This window comes from Malaclemys terrapin, chromosome 1 (assembly GCF_027887155.1).
Source record: "Malaclemys terrapin pileata isolate rMalTer1 chromosome 1, rMalTer1.hap1, whole genome shotgun sequence".
Taxonomy (NCBI): Eukaryota; Metazoa; Chordata; order Testudines; family Emydidae; genus Malaclemys; species Malaclemys terrapin.
The window spans coordinates 261,688,682-261,708,814 of record NC_071505.1 but is presented as its reverse complement, the minus strand read 5'-3'; the positions used below and the strand labels follow the sequence as shown (position 1 = coordinate 261,708,814).

Here is a 20,133-nt window from a genome sequence, read left to right as displayed (position 1 = left end):
CCTATGTTGTTGCAGACTCTCCTACAGATTTTTGGCGTGGTAGCTGTGGCTGTGGCAGTGATTCCTTGGATACTCATCCCTTTAGTTCCACTTTGTATTCTTTTCATTTTTCTTCGACGGTATTTCTTAGACACAGCGAGAGATATTAAACGTCTGGAGTCCACAAGTATGTTGTTTGGATAGAGCTGATTTTAAGTCTGAGCAACAATTATATGAGATGCTAAAATTCTGCAATCAATTAATTAATCGGGAATTTTTGCTCTAGTTTTCCAGATTATTTGCTTGTTGTCTTGGGTCTCAAACCAGCAAAATCCTTCAACACTTGCTTAACCCCAGGATTAAGCCCACAATTAATGTCTTTGAAATTAAATGGACTACTCATATATTTAAAGTTATGGACATATTTAAGTGATTTGCTGGATCTTGGCCTTATTGGGCTAATTGCACATAATAATGTAGGTTTTGACCCAGTATGACCTTCATGATTATCTCTGTATTTCAAATTGACTATAGTATTAAATAGTGGAGTCTGAGTCTTGAGCATCGTGAACTTAAAAAAAAAAGGTTGAGTGCATTATCTGATTAGTGAAGGAAACAAAGGAAGAAGCCATGGATGATGATAACTGTTGAAAACTTTTTTTGTGTCAATTAGATTAATCCATTTTGCCATCCAAATGGGTATAATTGAGTAACAGGAAAGTAGGTTTATCCTAAAAGATGTGATTCACTGGCTTGTGTCAGTAAACAGAGAAGTAGAATTAAAGATTAACATAGTGCAAAAAATTACCAACACTGCCCTTCAGCTACCATAAATTAGTCTTTTTTACTTTACAGCACGAAGTCCAGTATTCTCCCACTTGTCAACATCTCTCCAGGGACTTTGGACAATTCGTGCTTTCAAAGCAGAGCAAAGATTCCAAGAATTATTTGATGCTCACCAAGATCTTCACTCAGGTTTGTCATGAATAGACATGGACAGTTAAGTATGTAGCTCTTTCAGAGGAAAATGTTTTCTCCCCTCAGATACACGTGAGCAGCATACATGCACAGCTCATGCTGATTTTAATACATCTCTCTTTAGTGCAAAATCTCCCCATTAGTAGATTTCATAATTGTTTCTTCTTTCTTTCTGGATTTGTAGAATACACTTTGGACTCTAGAATAGTTTGAGAGATCCAAGCATGCATCATAACAATATTTAAGATAAACATTTTAAAGTATACCTCTATTCTGATATAATGCTGTCCTCGAGAGCCAAAAACTCTTACCGCGGTGAAACCGCGTTATATCGAACTTGCTTTGATCCACAGGAGTGCGCAGCCCCCCTCCCCCCCCCCCAGAGCACTGCTTTACCATGTTATATCCGAATTCGTGTTATATCGGGTCGCGTTATATAGGGGTAGAGGTGTATACCCAATAAGTATATTTAAAGTATCATTTTCCACCAAGTTCCCATATTGCATAATATTTTAAGGCAAAACAAGTTATACTTAGCAATATTTAATATTATTCAGGTGGAACACTAAGGATGTGTCTACACTAAAAAATTAAATCGCCCTATGTACAGCCACTGCAGTAATTACTGCCGTGGTGCATGTCCACACTACTCTCCTTGGGTTTGTGGTGCGTATCTCAACAGGAGCATTTCCACAACCTAAGAGGGGGAATGTGGGGAGCTGAGAGTCTCTTGCTGCAAGGCATTTTCTCCAGAACTCCAAATAATTTGTGACTTTTTTCTGCACCTCCAGTTTTTTAATATATTTTGAAAATGTGGACTCCTGAACTTTACATAGTATTCAGTATCAGTCTCGCCAATGCCTTATACACGGAAGTAAAATTGCCTCCCTGTTTCTACTTACTACTGCTCTGCTTATACATCCAAGGAGCGCATAGCCCTTTGTGCCATAGCATCGCACTGACAGCTCATGTTAAATTGCTTGACCACTATGACACCTAAATCCTTTTCAGAGTCACGGTTTTCCAGAACACAGGCCCCCAGTCTCTAGATATGGCCTGCATTCCTTTTTCCAAGACATGTAACTTTGAATTTGGCTATATGGAAATACATTTTATATGAACAGGCCCAGATTACAAAGCGATACAGAATTCTACCTTATGCCTATTTGACTTCTGTTATTGGCCCTAAATTTGAATACTTTAATTTTCATTATACAGACTATGCTGCTTTCTTCTGTGATTTATATCAAGTAACCTCCACTGTCCAGTAATACTCAATTCTGTGAAGCATATTGGGATATACTTTATCTAAATGTTATATGAAAGAAAATTGCAATGGTATTTTACGTAGCGTACTAGGCATCTGATCCAAAGTCCATTGAAGTCAATTAGACTCTTTTTGTTGGCTTCAGTGGGCTGTGAATCAGGGGCTAGCATCTTTTATTTCTGTTTCGACTCCTGTTTGATATACTAGTCTCAGCTGTGTTAAACAGTGTGAAAACCTGAAAGCTGGCCAGCACTAGCTAGGAAAATAGGGCATCATCATCATCAACACATGCAAACTCTCTCCAAGAGAATGATATTTTTGCAGCTTATAGAATTAGTCCATGCTGATTTTATGTCTTATGGGAGTCAATATAGAGCTTATTTTTTCCCAATAACTTATTGTTCTTATTATGACTTTTAAAAAACTTTTTAGAGGCTTGGTTTCTGTTTTTGACTACCTCCCGATGGTTTGCTGTGAGGCTGGATGCCATCTGTGCCATCTTTGTTATAGTGGTTGCCTTTGGTTCCCTGTTTCTCGCAAACAGTAAGTACAGGTGCTAGGAATGTTAATGCTATAATTACAATTTATAGCAATACCGTATTCTTTTTCAGAGTTTACTTTCTCTAATTGTTTAAGCATTGCAATTAAGTAAAATGTTTCTTTCTAGTTCCTGGTCTGTTCCTCAGTCCAAGACATTCCTGTAAGTACTGGAGACAGTTCAGACTTCTCTGGGCTCAAGGGCTTGGCCATGAACCTAACATCCTTCCTCCAAATTATCTCCCCCGAGTGTTGCAGAAAAGCTTGCAATTCTACAATCTTGCCTTTACTGTTGAAATACTCAAGTATCAGAGGGGTAGCCGTGTTAGTCTGAATCTGTAAAAAGCAACAGAGGGTCCTGTGGCACCTTTGAGACTAACAGAAGTACTGGACTTGCATCTGAAGACTTGCATCTGAAGAAGTGAGGTTCTGACCCACGAAAGCTTATGCTCCCAGTGCTTCTGTTAGTCTCAAAGGTGCCACAGGACCCTCTGTTGAAATACTAGCTTTTAAAGCTGTCTTTGGGACAACAACATTTGTTTCCCTTCTTGTCGCGGCAGACTCGGCCAAACAGAGCAGGGTGAACATTCAGGGATGCAGCTCAAATGTCTTGGGTTCAGGGAGAAGCCAATCCCAGAAAGGGAGATTGCATTATAAAAAGCTTTATATTCATTGTCATTCTCATGCTGTTGTTTTATGTGATCATCCCAAAACGTAATTATGGTAGATGTTCTAAAACTAGATAGTCTTCTAAAATACAAAGGAAGTCATTATCTTGGACATGAAATTTGGGTGCTAATTTGCTGTTCTTGGTTTCCTTTATTTTTCCTTTAAGATAATATATATAGACCTATATACATTGCATTATAGAGAAGATTTCCAGATAGGTTTCAAGTTACTAGACTTGAAGACAAATCAAAACGCTGGGCTTGATTTGTCTCTCCAATCAGTATAAGGAGTAGCTTTTGTGAAGTCAATGGAGTTATGCTGATGTAAAATGGCTATAGTGAGAGGAGAATTGGGTCCCATATTAGGACCAAATCCTGTTTAGTTTATTCACAAGAGCTGACTCATTGAGTGTAATGAGTCTGTCCATGTGAGTAGCATGAGCAGAAGTTTGCCCTTCAAAAACTTCTTGTCTGCTCTTACAGTGCTTTGCACCCATTTATACCAGTACATAGTTTGTGTAAATGCTAGCAATGTGTTTTAGTAGCATTTTATGCTCACCGTGCACAGGTTTAGTAGCCTGAGCCAACTCCCTTTGAAATTAATTGAAAGATTCTCAATTGCTTAACTGAATAGCGATGACCCTAAACTTGTGCTTAAGAGATTAGTTGATTCTGGGCTTTTTTGTTGTTGTTGTTAAAGACAAGGTGCCTGGCAGTGGAGAACCAGGACCTTATTTTCAAACACGAATATAGTTTTAGAAAGCTTACAAAAGTAATGTGACTAGATAGACCTTTTCCACAGAGCTACTATTTAAACTGGTGTGACTGAGAGTCAATCTGGCTCTACCACTTCAATGGCATATTAGTTTAAAAGACAAGTAGAGTTTTGTGTAATTATATAGTGTGATTTTTCTCCTCCTCGCCCTACAGCTCTGGATGCAGGACAGGTTGGCTTGGCATTGTCCTATGCAATCACACTCATGGGAATGTTCCAGTGGGGAGTTAGGCAAAGTGCTGAAGTTGAAAATCTGGTAATATTAATTTGCTCAACTTCATATTTTTCACATCTCTTTGCTGTTAAGTGACATGAAATACATTTGAAGTGTTATCTTTGCATTAATGGAATTTTAAAGACCCTGTACCGCATTGCCAAAACTGAACTGCCTCCCATATTTGCAGGAAGAGAGAGGCAGCCCCCAAGTGTCTCAAATTTGGGGAGGGGTTAGTTCCGTTAGTTAGTCTTTTCCATTTAGAATCCCGTAAAATCTCAGTTATCAATAAATCTTGCTGTCTCTTTGATATTTGTATGTCCATGGATATGAAAAAAAAATCTGCTAGCTATCCAGCCAATACTGTAGTAACCAGTATACTGATTTGGCTCTGCTGATGAATTACAGCTATTCATTCCAAGCACATAATAACCTTAGCCAGAGCTGCAAGGGACAAGCTCATTGGTGAAACCCCAGAGATGGTGGTGGCTCAATACACACAAAAATGATAAACTTATCAATGATATTACTAATAGGCTGGGTCTTCCTGTAGCTCAGATGTAAGTCTGATCTCTAGTACTACTCCCATAGATGCCCAGGAGAAAGACAACCTATCATGTAGAAAATAAGGCTCCAGTCCTGCAAAGCACTTAAGCATGTGAGTAATCCCATTGTCCTCAAATTAATGCTTACATTGACTCAATTAACATGCTTTAAAATTAAGTACATGCTTAAATGTTATGCTGGATCGGGACTTACGTTAGGAGGTAAGACTTGCATTTCTATTTAATAAAAATAGGACAGTACCATGGTTCGTCCTCTTCCCCACCCCCCATATGATTGAAAGAAAATTTCTGGTGTCATTTTGTAGCTTTTTTTATAATCAGAATGTTACCCAAAATATAAAAGAGTTTGAGTTTATTGCTTGTGTGACTTTTTTCTAGATGATCTCAGTAGAAAGAGTAATGGAATACACAGAACTTGAAAAGGAAGCTCCTTGGGAGTCCAACAAACCTCCACCAGCTGAATGGCCAAGCCAAGGAGTGATAGCCTTTGAAAATGTTAATTTCACTTACAGCTTAGATGGACCCTTGGCGTTGAGGCACTTGTCTGTTCTAATTAAATCAAAAGAAAAGGTATGCATTGCATGCTTACTTCAAATAGACACAATTTTCGTTAAGGAGGTAATACCTTATGGTCTTTTTTTTTTTTTTTCAACTCTATACAGTGCTATAAAATATACCAGGGTGGCCAAACTGTGGCTTGTGAGCTGCATGCATCTCTTTTATAGTTGAAATGCAGCTTGTGGAGTCCCCTATACCCCTCCATTCTCTGCCTATCAGACTGGGGCGGAACGCTCAGGGCGTCTGCCCTGCAGTGGGGTGGTAGGGCTAGGGGCTTCTGCCAGAGACGACTGGTGCCTGCTGAGAGTGGGGGGCACAATTTAAAGGTTTAAACAGTTTGAGTCGCACCCCCAGGTATGCCCCCTCAGTGGCCCCTTCCTGCAGCTCCCCCATGTTAGCTCTGCAGGAAGAGGCAGCAGCAAAAGCAGTGGCTCTCCCTGCTGCTTGCCACTGCCTCTCCGAATGGCTGCAACTTCCAGCTTGCCGGCTCCAGGAACTGACCGAGTGGAGGCCAGATAACCCTAGCAAAAATCAGGGGGGGAGGCACGTGACCCCATGTGACCCCCCCCATGCATCGCCTGTGGCTTCTGCCAGCAGGAAGGGGGCCCTGAGCCCTGGCAGGCACTTCCCGCAGGGCTGAAGCCCCAAGACCCCACTCCCTGCCAGGCTGAAGCCCTGAGCTCCAGCAGGCACGCCCCGGCTCTCGAACTTCTGAAGATTGTCGTGTGCAGCTCAAAGGGTCAGTAAGTTTGGCCACCCCTGAAATATACTATCCTTAGAAAATGAGGCCTGTATTTAAAAAAAAAAAAAAAAAAAAAAGTAATTATAGTACTCATATTTACTAAAGGATAAAGCATGTTTACTTACTATAAGTCATGCAGTAATGTTTGGTAATATGCGTGGTTACGAGTAAATAACCTACTTAAGAACTTGGGAAACTAGGGACTTTGTGATTGCCTATTGCATAAACTCCAAGAACAAACACCACTTAGATTGTATGCTCTTCAGGGCAGGGACTTTCTCTTTGTTACATGTTTGTAAAGTGCCTATCCCAGTAGGGCTCGGCCTTTAGGTGCTACATAATACAAATAGTTATAATAAAACAAACGCAGACCTTGGTCCTGTGATTGGATCCATGTGGGCAGATCTGAATCCTTGTGCGTGTGCAGAGGCTTGGTGACTTCAGTGGGACTCAGCCCAGCTGAATGGATCCTCTTGCACAGATCTGATTGCATGATCATGGCTTTTATTTCAAAATGCAACTAAGGTCACTAAGAGAAAACAATATGCATGCCAGACGTCGTTTACAAAGCCCAGAATTTAAAAGCAAGGAAATGAATAATTAAGGGTATGCTAAACCAGGGGTTCTCAAACTCGGGGTTGGGACTCTTCAGGGGGTCATGAGGTTATTACATGGCGTGGCGTGAGCTATCAGCCTCCACCCCAAACCCTGCTTTGCCTCCAGCATTTATAATGGTGTTAAAGATGTAAAAAAGTGTTTTTAATTTATAAGGGGGGGGGGTCGCACACAGAGGCTTGCTATGTGAAAGGGGTCACCAGTACAAAAGTTTGAGAACCACTGTGCTAAACTGTTAGCCACCTTATGAATGCATTACTCTTATTAACTACAAAGAAATAGGAGCATCACACTTTGCTTGAGAGCATTTTCTGTCTCTGCCACTGAGAAGACAAAGCTGCTCTAATGATTCCAACAGTTTGTATCCATTAGGGGAAAAAAGGTCCAGGATGGATTGAGTTTAACTAACTTGTTAGTTAAAGCTAACTGCATGTGACCTTTCCCCCAGTTTAGATACAAGTTTAATACCTTTTCCATCAGCATTCGTCTTGAGAAGCTAAACTATTAGGAAGCTAAGTATGGATGGGAAAGAGGGGCGATAAGTAGAGTTGTACAAAGGGACACTGAGGATCCACTAAAGGAAACACAAAAGGGGCAGGGAGAGGTAACACAAAAGGTGGACAGTGACAATAAAAAATAAAGGAGGGTGCACACGCACACACACACATAATCCCAGGATGGGGGAGAAGGAGAGATAAGGGGGGGAAAAAGTCAATTTCATAATTTTAGGATTGTGGGGATTTTACTTCAGTTCCTTTTGGCAACTTATCCAATTAACTATCAGCATTAATGAGATTGTTAGCCAAAAGAAACACAGAAATAAAACCCCTCACTCTGAAAACTTTTGACTCTTCTCCCTTTGCCCCATCATCCCAATTTTGAAACCATCTCAATTGAAAGAGTGTGATAGGGCAAGTTTCCCCCAGAGACCAAATGAAATTAGAGCCCTGCAGTGTTAATTCGTGTTTTGCCACATTTCAAATGCAGATATACGTTTTTTGATTAAGAAATCTTCCCTGGGAGGTTGGCTCAGTTCTATACAATCGTTGCCCTGGCTTAATTTGTAACACACACTTCCATTCAGCCCCAACCACCATGCCATTCCTCAAGTGAATCATTTTAATAACAAGCATGTTACAAGAATTCAGCCCTTCTATCCTGTTCAAAGATAATTTCATGGAGAAAGGTAAGTGGGAGTTGAGGGCAAGGAGTTTACAAAGTGTAGTAAAAAAGCTGTTTATCTTCTCTGTACTTTCCTTGCCTTTGGGGCAGCTCTGTAGCAGTTATAATAAGCCACTCTAGTGTAATAGTGAATAAGAAGATTTAAATTTCATGGCAAGAAACAGAAGTAAAATAAAAGAACAGAAATAGGAGAGGTACCCAGACAGTGGCTAAACGCTTGTTGCTTTTTTGATCTGAGTGATTGTGCTGTGGGTTTGTCATCCTAAAGTAAGTTTGCCCAGTTTGAAACTCTTGCAGCTCTGGAGAGAGATTGGTTTCCTTTTTAGAAGCTACTGTTTTTGATAATGTATCACATGGTATGACAGTAGGCCATCACCACTATAATGTGTAAAATAATAGGTTTCCAGGTATCTGCCCCGGTTCCCTGGATTTTAGTAAAAGGAAAACATTTCTTGAAAACCTAGAAGTTGCTAACATTTCAGGCCTTGTCTATGCTACAGGAGTTACTGTGGTACAGCTATGGCACCAAAGCTATGCTACTGCAATCCCATAGTGTAGACGCAGATGACAGTGATGGAAAGGTTTTTTCCGTCATTGTAGGAATGCCATCTCCCTGAGCGATGGTTGCTAGGTCAATGAAAGCATTCTTCTATCAACATCAATCTGGCTGCCTCTACAGTGGGGGTTAGGTTGACATAGCTACGATGCACAGGATTTTTCAGTCTACCTGGCTTAAGGTTTAAATATAGAATAGGCCAAAGTATTTTCTCACTGTCCTCTCAGGCCTCAAACAACACTTAGCAACTAATGTAGATGAAGACTATGTCTACACTATGGAAGCTTCTTGGCGCAGCTAGTCCTGGAACCCACCAGAGGAGAGGCAATTCTTGATTTAGTCCTAAGTGGAGCACAGGATCTGGTCCAAGAGGTGAATATAGCTGAACCGATTAATAATACTGACCATAACATAATAAAATTTAACATCCCTGTTGTGGGGAAAACACCAAAGCAGTCCACCATTGTAGCATTTAATTTCAGAAAGGGGAACTAGACAAAAGTGAGGAAGTTAGTTAAACAAAAATTAAAAGGTACAGTGCCAAAAGTGAAATCCCTGCAAGATCCTTCAGCAGGAGTGGGGCTGAAGCCCTGAGCCTGGGCAGGTGCCTCCCATGGGGCTGAAGCCCTGGCAAGTTCCCTGAGTCCTGGCAGGCAAGCCCCACCACCCTGCTGTGGGGCTGATGTCCCGAACCTTGACAGCTGCACCTCGCTCTTGAACTTCTGAAGATTATCATATGCATCTGAGTGTCAGTAACTTTGGCCACCCCATCATAGAGGATAAACCTATCAGTGGCTGTTATCCAAGATGGTCAGGGACACAACCCCATGCTCTGGATGTCCCTAAGTCTCTGACTTCCAGAAGCTGGGACTGGATGATAAGGAATGGATGCCCTGTTCTGTTAATTGCTCTGAAGTACCTGGCATGGGCCACTTTCAGAAGACAGGATACTGGGCTCGATGGACCATTGGTCTGACCCAGTATGGCCGTTCTTAAGTTTTTATGTTTTTATGGTATAAGTTTTAAAAGTAGACCAGGCGAAAAATAGTGGTGGATTTTAAACACAACACAGCTGTCTTTGTCAAAGCTAGATGGTAAGTAGTGTTTAAAAACACAGTAACACATGTCGGTTCATACATTTGCTAAACATATGTTATTTTCTTTGTCTGGATGACCTAAATCTGAGTTGTGTTTAGTAATCAGGGACCCAATCCTGCTGATATACCCTTTTGTGTATGGAGGTAGCCATTGGCTTCAGTAGGGCTGCACAAGGGCCTGCCTGCCTGGTTTCAGCTTTGCAGGACAGATTTGATTATGATCTGTATATGGAAAAATAATGTGCCTTTTGAATAACATGATTTATAACAGGGAATAAAATCCTGTTTACTGAGAGCCAGTTCAAATTCATGCTGATTTTAGCAGCGTGTAGTCAATTTAGAGAAATCCATTTGTATTTTTGGTCAAACACTGAAAAATGTAATGCTTTCATTTGATGCCTGCCTGAAAGAGAGATATTGACAATATACAAGCAGCTTCATTTTCATTTTAAGAGTTACTTTATTTTTGATAATGTTTTTCTTCATGTTGTTAATACAGTAGTGTATATCAATAAGGTTTTCAAAAGAAATGCTTTTGAACTCTTTCTTTTTAAAACACTTTATGTGTGTTTTCCATATAGCTTTTTCTTTCTGATTTATCTTTTTGAAGGAAGAGGAGCTTTAGTAGAGTTTCTTCAGAAATATTTCTCATTATTTCAATTATTTTTTTCCTTTTACTTTTATACCATTCCTTTAAACAGGTTTGCTAAAACTAAGCTGTATTTTAGGTAACAGTAAAATAATTATTAGCACTTACGTAGTACACCTCTACCCCGATATAACGCTGTCCTCGGGAGCCAAAAAATCTTACCGCGATATAGGTGAAACTTGCTTTGATCCACCGGAGTGCGCAGCCCCGCCCCCCCCCGGAGCACTGCTTTACCGCATTATATCCAAATTCGTGTTATATCGGGGTAGAGGTGTACTTAGTGATTGTACACACCTACGTGAATCAGTTATTCAGTAAAATCGTAGAATTGGAAAAGTTAGAGGTAGAAAAGACCTTTTAGGTTATCCAGTCCGTCTTCCAAGTTGCTTCTTCCAGTATATTTTCTTGTGCTTAGTCTAGGGTGTTTTTTTTTTAAATGCAGGTTCTGCCACTTTGCTTGGGAGCCTATTCCATATCTTAATTTCTCTGTTACAAATTTTTTCCTGATATTCACCTTAAGTTTTCCTTTCCTTAATATCATTTCAGTATCTCTGTGTATCACGCTACATAATTGCCCAATTTTGTTTGGTGTTTGTACTTTTCAAATATTCTTCTGATGTCATGTGCCTTCTTAATCACTTAGCCATGCTATAGTGTACATCAGTGGTTCTCAACCTTTTCAGACTACTGTACCCCTTTTACAAGTCTGATTTGTATTGGGTGTACCCCAAGTTTCACCTCACTTAAAAACGACTTGCTTACAAAATCAGCCATAAAAATACAAAAGTGTCACAGCACACTATTACTGAAAAATTGCTTACTTTCTCATTTTTACCATATAATTATAAAATAAATCAATTGGGATACAAATATTATAATTACATTTCAGTGTATCCTGTATATAGAGCAGTATAAACAAGCCATTATCTGTATGAAATTTTAGTTTGTACTGACTTCGCTAGTGCTTTTTATGTAGCCTGTTGTAAAACTAGGCAGATATCTAGATGAGTTGATTTACCCCCTGGAAGACATCTCCTTACCCCTGGTTGAGAATCACTGCTGTGCATATTTAACTCTTTTGTCTTCCCTCATAAATCAGTATCTCCAGTCCATGGTAATTTTTCTTGCTCCTCTCTGAAATCCCTCCAGTGTTTGCCAATATCTCTCTGGAAATGTGGTGCCTAGAACTGAATGTAATATATACCTAGAACCTCAGAGTTGCAAACACTTTGAGAAGTGAGGTTGTTTGTAACTCTGACTTGTTCGTAACTCTGAAGAAAATGTTATGGTTGTTCTTTCAAAAGTTTACAACTGAACATTGACTTAATATAGCTTTGAAACTTTACTATGCAGAAAAAAATGGTGCTTTTAAACATCTTAATTTAAATGAAACAAGCACAGAAACAGTTTCCTTGCTTTGTCAAATCTTTTTTTTTAAACTTTCCCTTTTTTTTTTTTAAGTAGTTTTAAGTAATTTAGTTTAGCACAGTACTGTACTGTATTTGCGTGGTTTTTTTTTGGTCTCTGCTGCCTGATTGTGTACTTCTGATTCCAATTGAGGTTTGTGTTGACTGGTCAGTTTGTAACTCTGGTGTTCATAACGCTGAGGTTCTACTGTAACAGGTTCTGCCAGAGCAGATCGATAGAGAGAGTTATCCCAAGCTGCACTCTGTGAGACAGTTGATAGGGTGTACATTCCATTTTTCTAAGTAATCCTTACCTGCTTCTTGATGAAGACAGGCTTTTGCAAAAAGAAGTTCACTATCTGAGTCATATTTAGTCAGCATTAATTTTGCCCCTTTCTTCATTTATTAATAGACATACAATCTCCCTAAGTGTGTGTTTTTTCATTTGATATATTTGTAAAAGATTTTTTAATTCCATACCATTAGGCTTCTTAGCATTTCCTTATTTTACATTTTCCCTGCATTTTCTGTGAATGTATTAGTTGGGTTGCTCGTCCATTTTTGTTGTTGTTGCCAGTATGGTTTTTTAATCCTCTGTTCTTTGAGCGGCTCCTTGTGAAGCCATAATGGCAGATTTGCTTTTTGTGAATTCTTCTTTTCTTAGAGGATTTTTAGACTGTGTTGTGCATTATAGTATATTCTAGGATTGGTCAGCCTCCTTCCACTTATTGTGCTTAACTAGATTTCTTAATTCCCTCAAATGTCTTCTTTGAGATCCCTGCTTATGAGATATGTGGCTCTGGTATTCAGAGCTTTGAGAAAAGCAGCATCTCTGTCCCCTGCAAGGATCTGAACTTTCAAAGCTAGGCTATAAATGGAATCCACTGCCCCAGCCAATATTAGTTTCTTCTTTACTGCAGCTCCTTATGGCAAACATTAGGACCATCTCTCCATGCCCTTTGCTCAGATACTTTTTGTAGCCCTGTTGTTGACTCTATTATGGCTCCTCATTGAGTTTGATCAGGGGTAAGCAACCTATGGCACATGTGCCAAAGGCGGCACGCGGGCTGATTTTCAGTGGCACTCACACTGCCTGGGTCCTGGCCACTGGTCTGGGAGGCTCTGCATTTTAATTTAATTTTAAATGAAGCTTCTTAAAAATTTTAAAAACCTTATTTACTTTACATACAACAATAGTTTAGTTCTATATTATAGACTTATAGAAAGAGACCTTCTAAAAACATTGAAATGTATTACTGACACGCGAAACCTTAAATTAGAGTGAATAAATGAAGACTCGGCACACCACTTCTGAAAGGTTGCCGACCTCTGAATTAGATACTATTCAACTTGAGTAAGGTCATCAGAATCTGACTCAAAATTGTCTCAAGTGTTGTTAGTAATGCTTGTTTAATACTATTAATGGTGGAGCTCAAAGTGCTTTAGAAAGAAGTGTTAGTGTCATTGTTCCCTTTTTGCAGATGGAGAAATTGAGGCACAGGGAGGTGACGTGACTAGTGTAAGGTCACCCAACAGGCTAATGGCAGAGCTGAAAATGAAACGCAGGACTCCTAAGTACCAGTCCGGTGCTCTATCCACTTGGCCACATTGCCTCTCATTTAGGCATTCAGCAGCTCATATTAAGGGAGGCCTTTTGTTAAGAAAACATTCATTTCACCTTTAAATGAGATGATTTAGAAAATTCTTGAAGCTTCATGGTTTGAGCATTGGCCTGCTAAACCCAGGGTTGTGAGTTCAATCCTTGAGGGGGCCACTTAGGGATCTGGGGCAAAATCAGTACTTGGTCCTGCTAGTGAAAGCAGGGGGCTGGACTTGATGACCTTTCAAGGTCCCTTCCAGTTCTAGGAGATAGGATATCTCCATTAATTAATTAATTAATTAATAATCCCATCCGACTCCAGGGTGGTGTTCTTCTTAGAGTTTACCTTTTAAAAAACAACAACCATTTTTAAGGAATTTACCTGTTGCCTTGCCTTTTAATAAATCTCAGTTTACATTAATGGAAGAGTATTACAAATACTATGTTGGAAGCTACTAGGGTTAATCATACTGGCTTGGTTGGTTTTGCAGGTTGGAATTGTGGGAAGAACAGGAGCTGGAAAGAGCTCTTTGATAGCAGCCCTCTTTCGGTTGGCTGAACCCAAAGGACGAATTTGGATTGATAAGTACTTAACATCAGAACTGGGACTTCATGACTTGCGGAAGAAAATTTCAATCATACCTCAGGTATGAAGCTGACTTTGTCCTCCACATGCATTTTCATTTTAGGGCTGTAACATTTCAAAGATCTCTGTCAAGATCATTTTTATAATCATTTTTTCTTTTTCCCCTCTCTGTTGTTTGCAGTACTCCTAGATACCTGAATTTCATCCTTGTCCATTTTGTAAATATAAGTTTCCCTGTTCTCCCACTGTAACCTTAGAATGGAGCTGAAATAATCACGGCTTTTTTAATAACTTCATTATCTATGGATTTCTGTCACGTCAACCAATTATTTTGTGTGTGCATAAGTGATATCAATATCAGCACAATTCTAGAAACAGTTTGAATTAAGTTTGCTGGCTAACTACCGCTGAAGAGCCAACACAGAGCATAAAATACATTTGCTAGAACCTAAAAATACGAGTGGCTATTGTTTTCCATAATATCTCTGCAAAGGATTACTAAATTGAAAACAAGAGTCTATATATTTAGTATCCAAATGATTCAGTCTGAAAATACGGCAAAATGTTTTGATCATTTAAATCAGTCCATTCTTGTGGACTAATTCTTCAACAACTGCTAAGAGACAATAACTGAGATTGTGCTTCTCTGTAAACTGATGTATTTGAAAGAATTTGAATAAGATCACATTCTTTCCTACAGACTGCCTCTTCCATAACATATAGGATCAGCCCTTTGGGTCTGACTCTTTCCTCTTCTCTGTCCTCTTCGTGCTGCTCTGACAGGAGTGTAGGGGAGTGCAAGCAGTAGGCCACCTTCCCCACCAGGAGAAAGATGCAGACAGGGCATGGCAGGAGTGTGTTGCACTCCAGCAACATCCAACTGGCATATGATCCCTTGGGGGCTGTTGCCAGCTGTGCAACCTGCACCAGGGCAGGAGCTGGGCAGAGAATCACAGATCTGCAACGGGTTCCCTGATCTCTCACCCCTCAACTGGACTACATGGAAAGTGGTACAGCAGAGAATGTGTGTGTGTAGGGTTTTATTATTGTTCTCTTTTTTTTAAATAAAAAAAGCAAAGAAAGAAACCCTGCTGTCCTCTCCCACACACATACATGCTCCTGAAATCCAGATTTGTTTGTCAGTATGTGATTTTTGGTTTTTCATGTATTTGAATTATTTTCTGAGTGAAAATTAAACACACTTTTCTTTTTTTTTTTTTTTTGCATTGGTGCTTTAGGCACCTGATTGACATGAATGTTTGTAATGTTTTCTTATTTTACTGGCTATGTCCATATCATCATATTATTTGGGTGTAAGCACAAAAATTAATAATAAACAATATCAATGGCCAAACAAGACTTCACAACTAAACATCTGTTTCCCCCTCAGCTCCTCTCTCCAGCAACAGAGTCTTTCTAATTTCTAAATGACTTTCCTCCTTCCTCCAGAACTGACCATACATTTCCTACCAGCTAAAATGCCAGTCTGAAGAGGTGCTATTTCAGGGATAGGCAACCTATGGCACGCATGCCAAAGGAAGCACGCGAGCTAATTTTCAGTGGCACTCACACTGCCTGGGTCCTGGCCATCGGTCCGGAGGGCTCTGCATTTTAATTTAATTCTAAATGAAGCTTCTTAAATATTTTAAAAACCTTATTTACTTTACATACAACAATAGTTTAGTTCTATATTATAGACTTATAGAAAGAGACCTTCTAAAAACATTGAAATGTATTACTGACACGCGAAACCTTAAATTAGAGTGAATAAATGAAGACTTGGTACACCACTTCTGAAAGATTGCTGACCCCTGTGCTATTTGCACTGCATCTTAAATATTACCATATTCTGGCTTTGGACTACTGAAGGGATCAAACTCCAGAGCTGAAAACCTTCTCCCAAAAATGTCTTGCCTCTTCTCCTCAAAAAGATGAGTCTTGTTGCTGACCTCTAGAGCATTCTGCATGTGGTATTGATTGGAAGTTTTCTTTTGAACCTCATCCGCAAAAGAGGTATAAAAAAGGGGAGTAATGGAAGAGATCACAAACTAGATGATGGACAGTAGCAGCAGAACCAATTGTAGCCCAACAACAGCCGTTCTTACTGTAAATCACAAAGGAGAAACAAGCCCAAGCAGTGATCCACTAGCTATGTTCCCTATGTTCAGTAATTCAAGGACACCAGTTAAGCAGCCAGTGAGTACCAGCCCTCCTCTGTCCAAGATTGGACTGGATGATGACCCTGATGCCTACCTCTGAGTAGTGACCAATGTTGTTCAGTGAGGGCAGTTGTTCTAGGCCTTCAGTTTATTAACAGAAGAGGCACAAGCCATGTGTTAGGTCCTGGCTGAGGATGATGCTACCAGCTACAAAGCCATAAAGCTGCCATCCTAGACCTGATGAGGGGCATACTTGTGGTGGTTCTGGAAGTAGCCCTTTTCCTCATCAGAGCAGCCACACACCTTGACCCTACAGCTGACTGAAAGAGCAAGCTGGACATTGTTGCAGCAGAAGAATTTTGTATGACCCACATGCCTTTGGATAGCTGGGCCTATGCAGGTCACCAGATTCCATGGGGACTCTGACCTATCCTCTGGCCATAATTCCCCTTTGAGGGGGGAACATGGCTCTAGCAGCCATGACTATAGGGTGCTCCCTCTGCAGTGCCCTATTCCTTTCATGAACACATGACCTAGGAGGCATGTGCTTTGCAGGTAGCTCATCCTATTTGTTTGGGTGACGGGAGGAAACACTTGGTTAGACACCAGTGGGATTTGTTTGGTAAGTAGCATTTTAACTGTTAATTTCCAGCCTCCATTCTGTTTTGTTTAATAATGTTGGATCCAGAAGCCTTTTACCATATTGGTGTCTGAATGTTTGTGGGTCCATCAGCAGGGTGAAGAAATCAAGGTAGCACTCACTTAATGTACTGTTTTATATGTTTATATTCTATTATCTCTCTTTTTAAAAATAACTGTGAATGTAATCAGAAGGTTAACAAGCAATGGCTCTTTAATGCCTCTCTTCGTCACCTGGCTTTCTTTTTTCTTGAGAATAGAAGCCAAACAAAAAGAGGTAGGTATGCTGTTACTAGCAAAGAAATACAATTGGATTGCAGCCTAATGTGGGCCGTCTTTTGTTTCTGCATACTGGAGGCTTCATTAATGCACAGTGGTGCTACTCAGTGGAGTTAGTGACCTTTTTCTATTTAAAGAGGACTTTACATAGACTTAAATTCTTTCTCTTTTGTTTGTGCACAATGTTCTTTTCTCCTGAAAATGGATGATGATCAGTTCATTCAAAGGCTACAGGGTTTTGAGAACTTTAACTACAAATATTTCAGGTGATTTCCACATTTGGATATCTGATCCCAGATGAACAAAATATAACTTTAGAGATGGAAAACTGCTGATCAAATGCTGTCTCCACACCTTGAGCACTCATAATTAATTGTATATGTTATTCATGCAGAAGTTTTCTGACCTGACCATAAAATTATTTTAATAAAGTAAAATGTTATTATTTTTATCTTGCTAGTTATATAGAAGGTTTTTGGCATAGTCCTCAGGGGTTTTAAGTGTCTGAAGATTAGCAGGTAGGGTTTCTCTTCCAGATAGAGAGAGGTTTGTTTTCTACTAAGTATATGCAAAGGTCTAAGACCAAGGAATGACTTTAATCATTTTGAAGGGTGGGGGAATAATTATATTATAATAAACATTTTGTACTATATTACTAATATTTGTATAAGTAATAAAAATAGCTACATAACATGGAGCAACAGTTTGTAGCTGCAATCCTCAGCATTCTCTGGGAAAACTATGTAGTCTAGCTGTAGGCGTTCAGTAAAATATATCGTGTAGCATGCTAACTGAGTCACTCTCCAGAGAGTGGTGAGAAACAAGACTGAAGTTTTCTTAAATGTGAATTTAAATATCTACCCACAGAAATAAAAATGTGCTTAGGTTTCTAATTGTTTGCTTGGATGGACCTGTTTGAAGGTTGTGTCTGTCTGTAAATATTATCTGTTACCCTGACTGAAGCATTTTTACAACAATTATTTACAGGTTTGGCTTATTAACTTCCTCCCATAAAGCAGGCTATTTTAAATACTAGTCTGTGTCAGAAATGATAATTAAAAATTATCCTTATCTCTGTTGCAATACATGTTTGCTTTTAGGATGACATAATAGTTATGAACATTTTATAAATTCAATTTCTTATTTTGCCAACCTATAAAAATAGATTGAATGGAAAATTATCTTAATAATACCTTCAAAACATCTCAAATAACTTATTAAAATGTGTATTGTTAAACAAATTACTTGCAGTGTAGTTTTTTTAAAGAAAAATGTTTCCTCAACCATTGTATTAAACCCCTTTGCTAATTCAACAGATTTTTATTTAAGTTTCCTGATGCAACAAATACTTTCAAGTACATGGCACATTACAAGAAAATAAAAAGAAAACAAACACATTATCTTATTACATTTTTGTACCACATTCTGCCATCATCAATACCTTCATAATAATACTCCAGGAATGGTTTAAAAATTAACACATCATCATAAAAGGTTTAGGTCCAAATTCTATCCAGATTTTCTTCATCCTCATGCAGGTCCATAGACACCAGTAGAGTTACATGGGGTCTTCATCAGGGCAGGATTTAACCTTTAAGATGTGTGATGTCTTTAAAAAAATCATATCATATAAACAAATGTTTACTCTTTCTAAAAAAAAAATTGTAGATTTAAGAAACTCTGGTAACAAATCATATATTTCACAGTCCTCAACAGCATGATGATGTTTTTTTTTTTTTTGGCTTGGATTACCTTGTGTATGACACCAAGAATTACTGACATCCTAACATTTCCTCCAGTCCATGATTCTCAGATTGTGCCTTCTCTGCTTGAATATCATTCAGGGCTGTTAGTAGAGAATTCTGGGGTAAAATCATGTCCCTCTTGCTTTTGTTGACTTGAAGATCAGTTTGTGGCATTGGGCTAAAGCTCAGTGGTTCAGAGCTCTCCCACTTTTGTTGCCTTAACCTTTTGATTTCCTTCGGGGCCTTTGGGTAGGAACAAACTTATTTCCTGGTCTTTTCATTCTCTCACACTTCTTCTTCCCTTCAGAGCATGGACGTCTTTGCCCTCTGGGTCTTCCAGTGTAGTGCCTCCCTGACAGGTCCCTCTACCTCTCCTCTTCATGGCAGAATTGCCCAGAAGGCACCAACCAGAGACCAAGCAGTGTTCATCTAACAAGGCAGTTCTATTTAGCAGCTCAGGAGAGCTTGACCATGCCTGTCCACAGTTTGTGGACCCTTGCTCTGCCAAGGGGAGAGGCTCTGAGTTGGACTAGTTTGAGAGGGTCTGCCTCCCATCAAGCCACAATATATTCCACACTGAGAGAGAGAATACAGAAAGGAAGGAATAATCTGATCGGCTCACAGGAGGAGGAGTCCAGGCACCCCACCCCTGCTCCAGGAGTCCAACCCAGATGAGTCCTGCCACAAGTCTTTAAATAGGACACTTCTCGTTAGGCAAGGGGCAGGCATCCTTTCCAGCTTCCCTTCCTCTCAAGATGAGGCCAGGGAATTTTAGAGGGATACCCTAGGCATTTCTTCTCTTGGATGAGGATCCAGAGGGTGACAACTTCTTTGCAAAGGCTGTCTCTATCCCAAGAAGCATGAAAGTGCACACCTATCCCACCAGTGACTTAACAGTGATTTTACATACCCACACAGAGGCTAAAAAAGGAAGAATGAAAATCTAGCAGGTATGGGACCCCCTCACCAGATTCCAGTTCCAGCTCATTAACTGGTATGGGGTGCTAGAACATGACAATCAAAACAAGATGGGAGGGGGTGGTGTGAACCCCATTTGCTCACTAACTCCATAGGCAGAAAAGTGGGGTGGCCACAACTGAAATCCAAGAGCAGAAAACCCCAAAGTTGATCAGTCCTCAGACTGCAGATCAGAGGCTGCCTTTTCCCTATGTAATGAAGGAAGGAATACGAACCCTTTTACATGGGCAAAATGTTTTAGAAAACAAAGCTACAACATTTTAGTAAATTCAGGAACCAAGGATGTCATCACATTCCTGCCTGAGGTCTGTGAAGTGGTAGCAGCCCTAACCCAGGGTATGTTCAGTCCCTCCATAGA

General features: G+C 39.7%; 1 protein-coding gene across 2 annotated transcripts in view; it reads left to right on the top strand.

The window, feature by feature from the left end:
* ABCC4 (ATP binding cassette subfamily C member 4) overlaps positions 1 to 20,133 on the top strand; it is a 235,430-nt gene that overhangs the window by 169,401 nt on the left and 45,896 nt on the right. For both annotated transcript variants that reach the window (XM_054012156.1, XM_054012155.1), the window contains exons 21-26: positions 16 to 166; positions 835 to 954; positions 2,657 to 2,767; positions 4,360 to 4,460; positions 5,363 to 5,554; positions 13,881 to 14,036. In XM_054012156.1, coding sequence (XP_053868131.1) covers positions 16 to 166; positions 835 to 954; positions 2,657 to 2,767; positions 4,360 to 4,460; positions 5,363 to 5,554; positions 13,881 to 14,036 — 831 coding nt within the window. The remainder of the gene's footprint in view (positions 1 to 15; positions 167 to 834; positions 955 to 2,656; positions 2,768 to 4,359; positions 4,461 to 5,362; positions 5,555 to 13,880; positions 14,037 to 20,133) is intronic.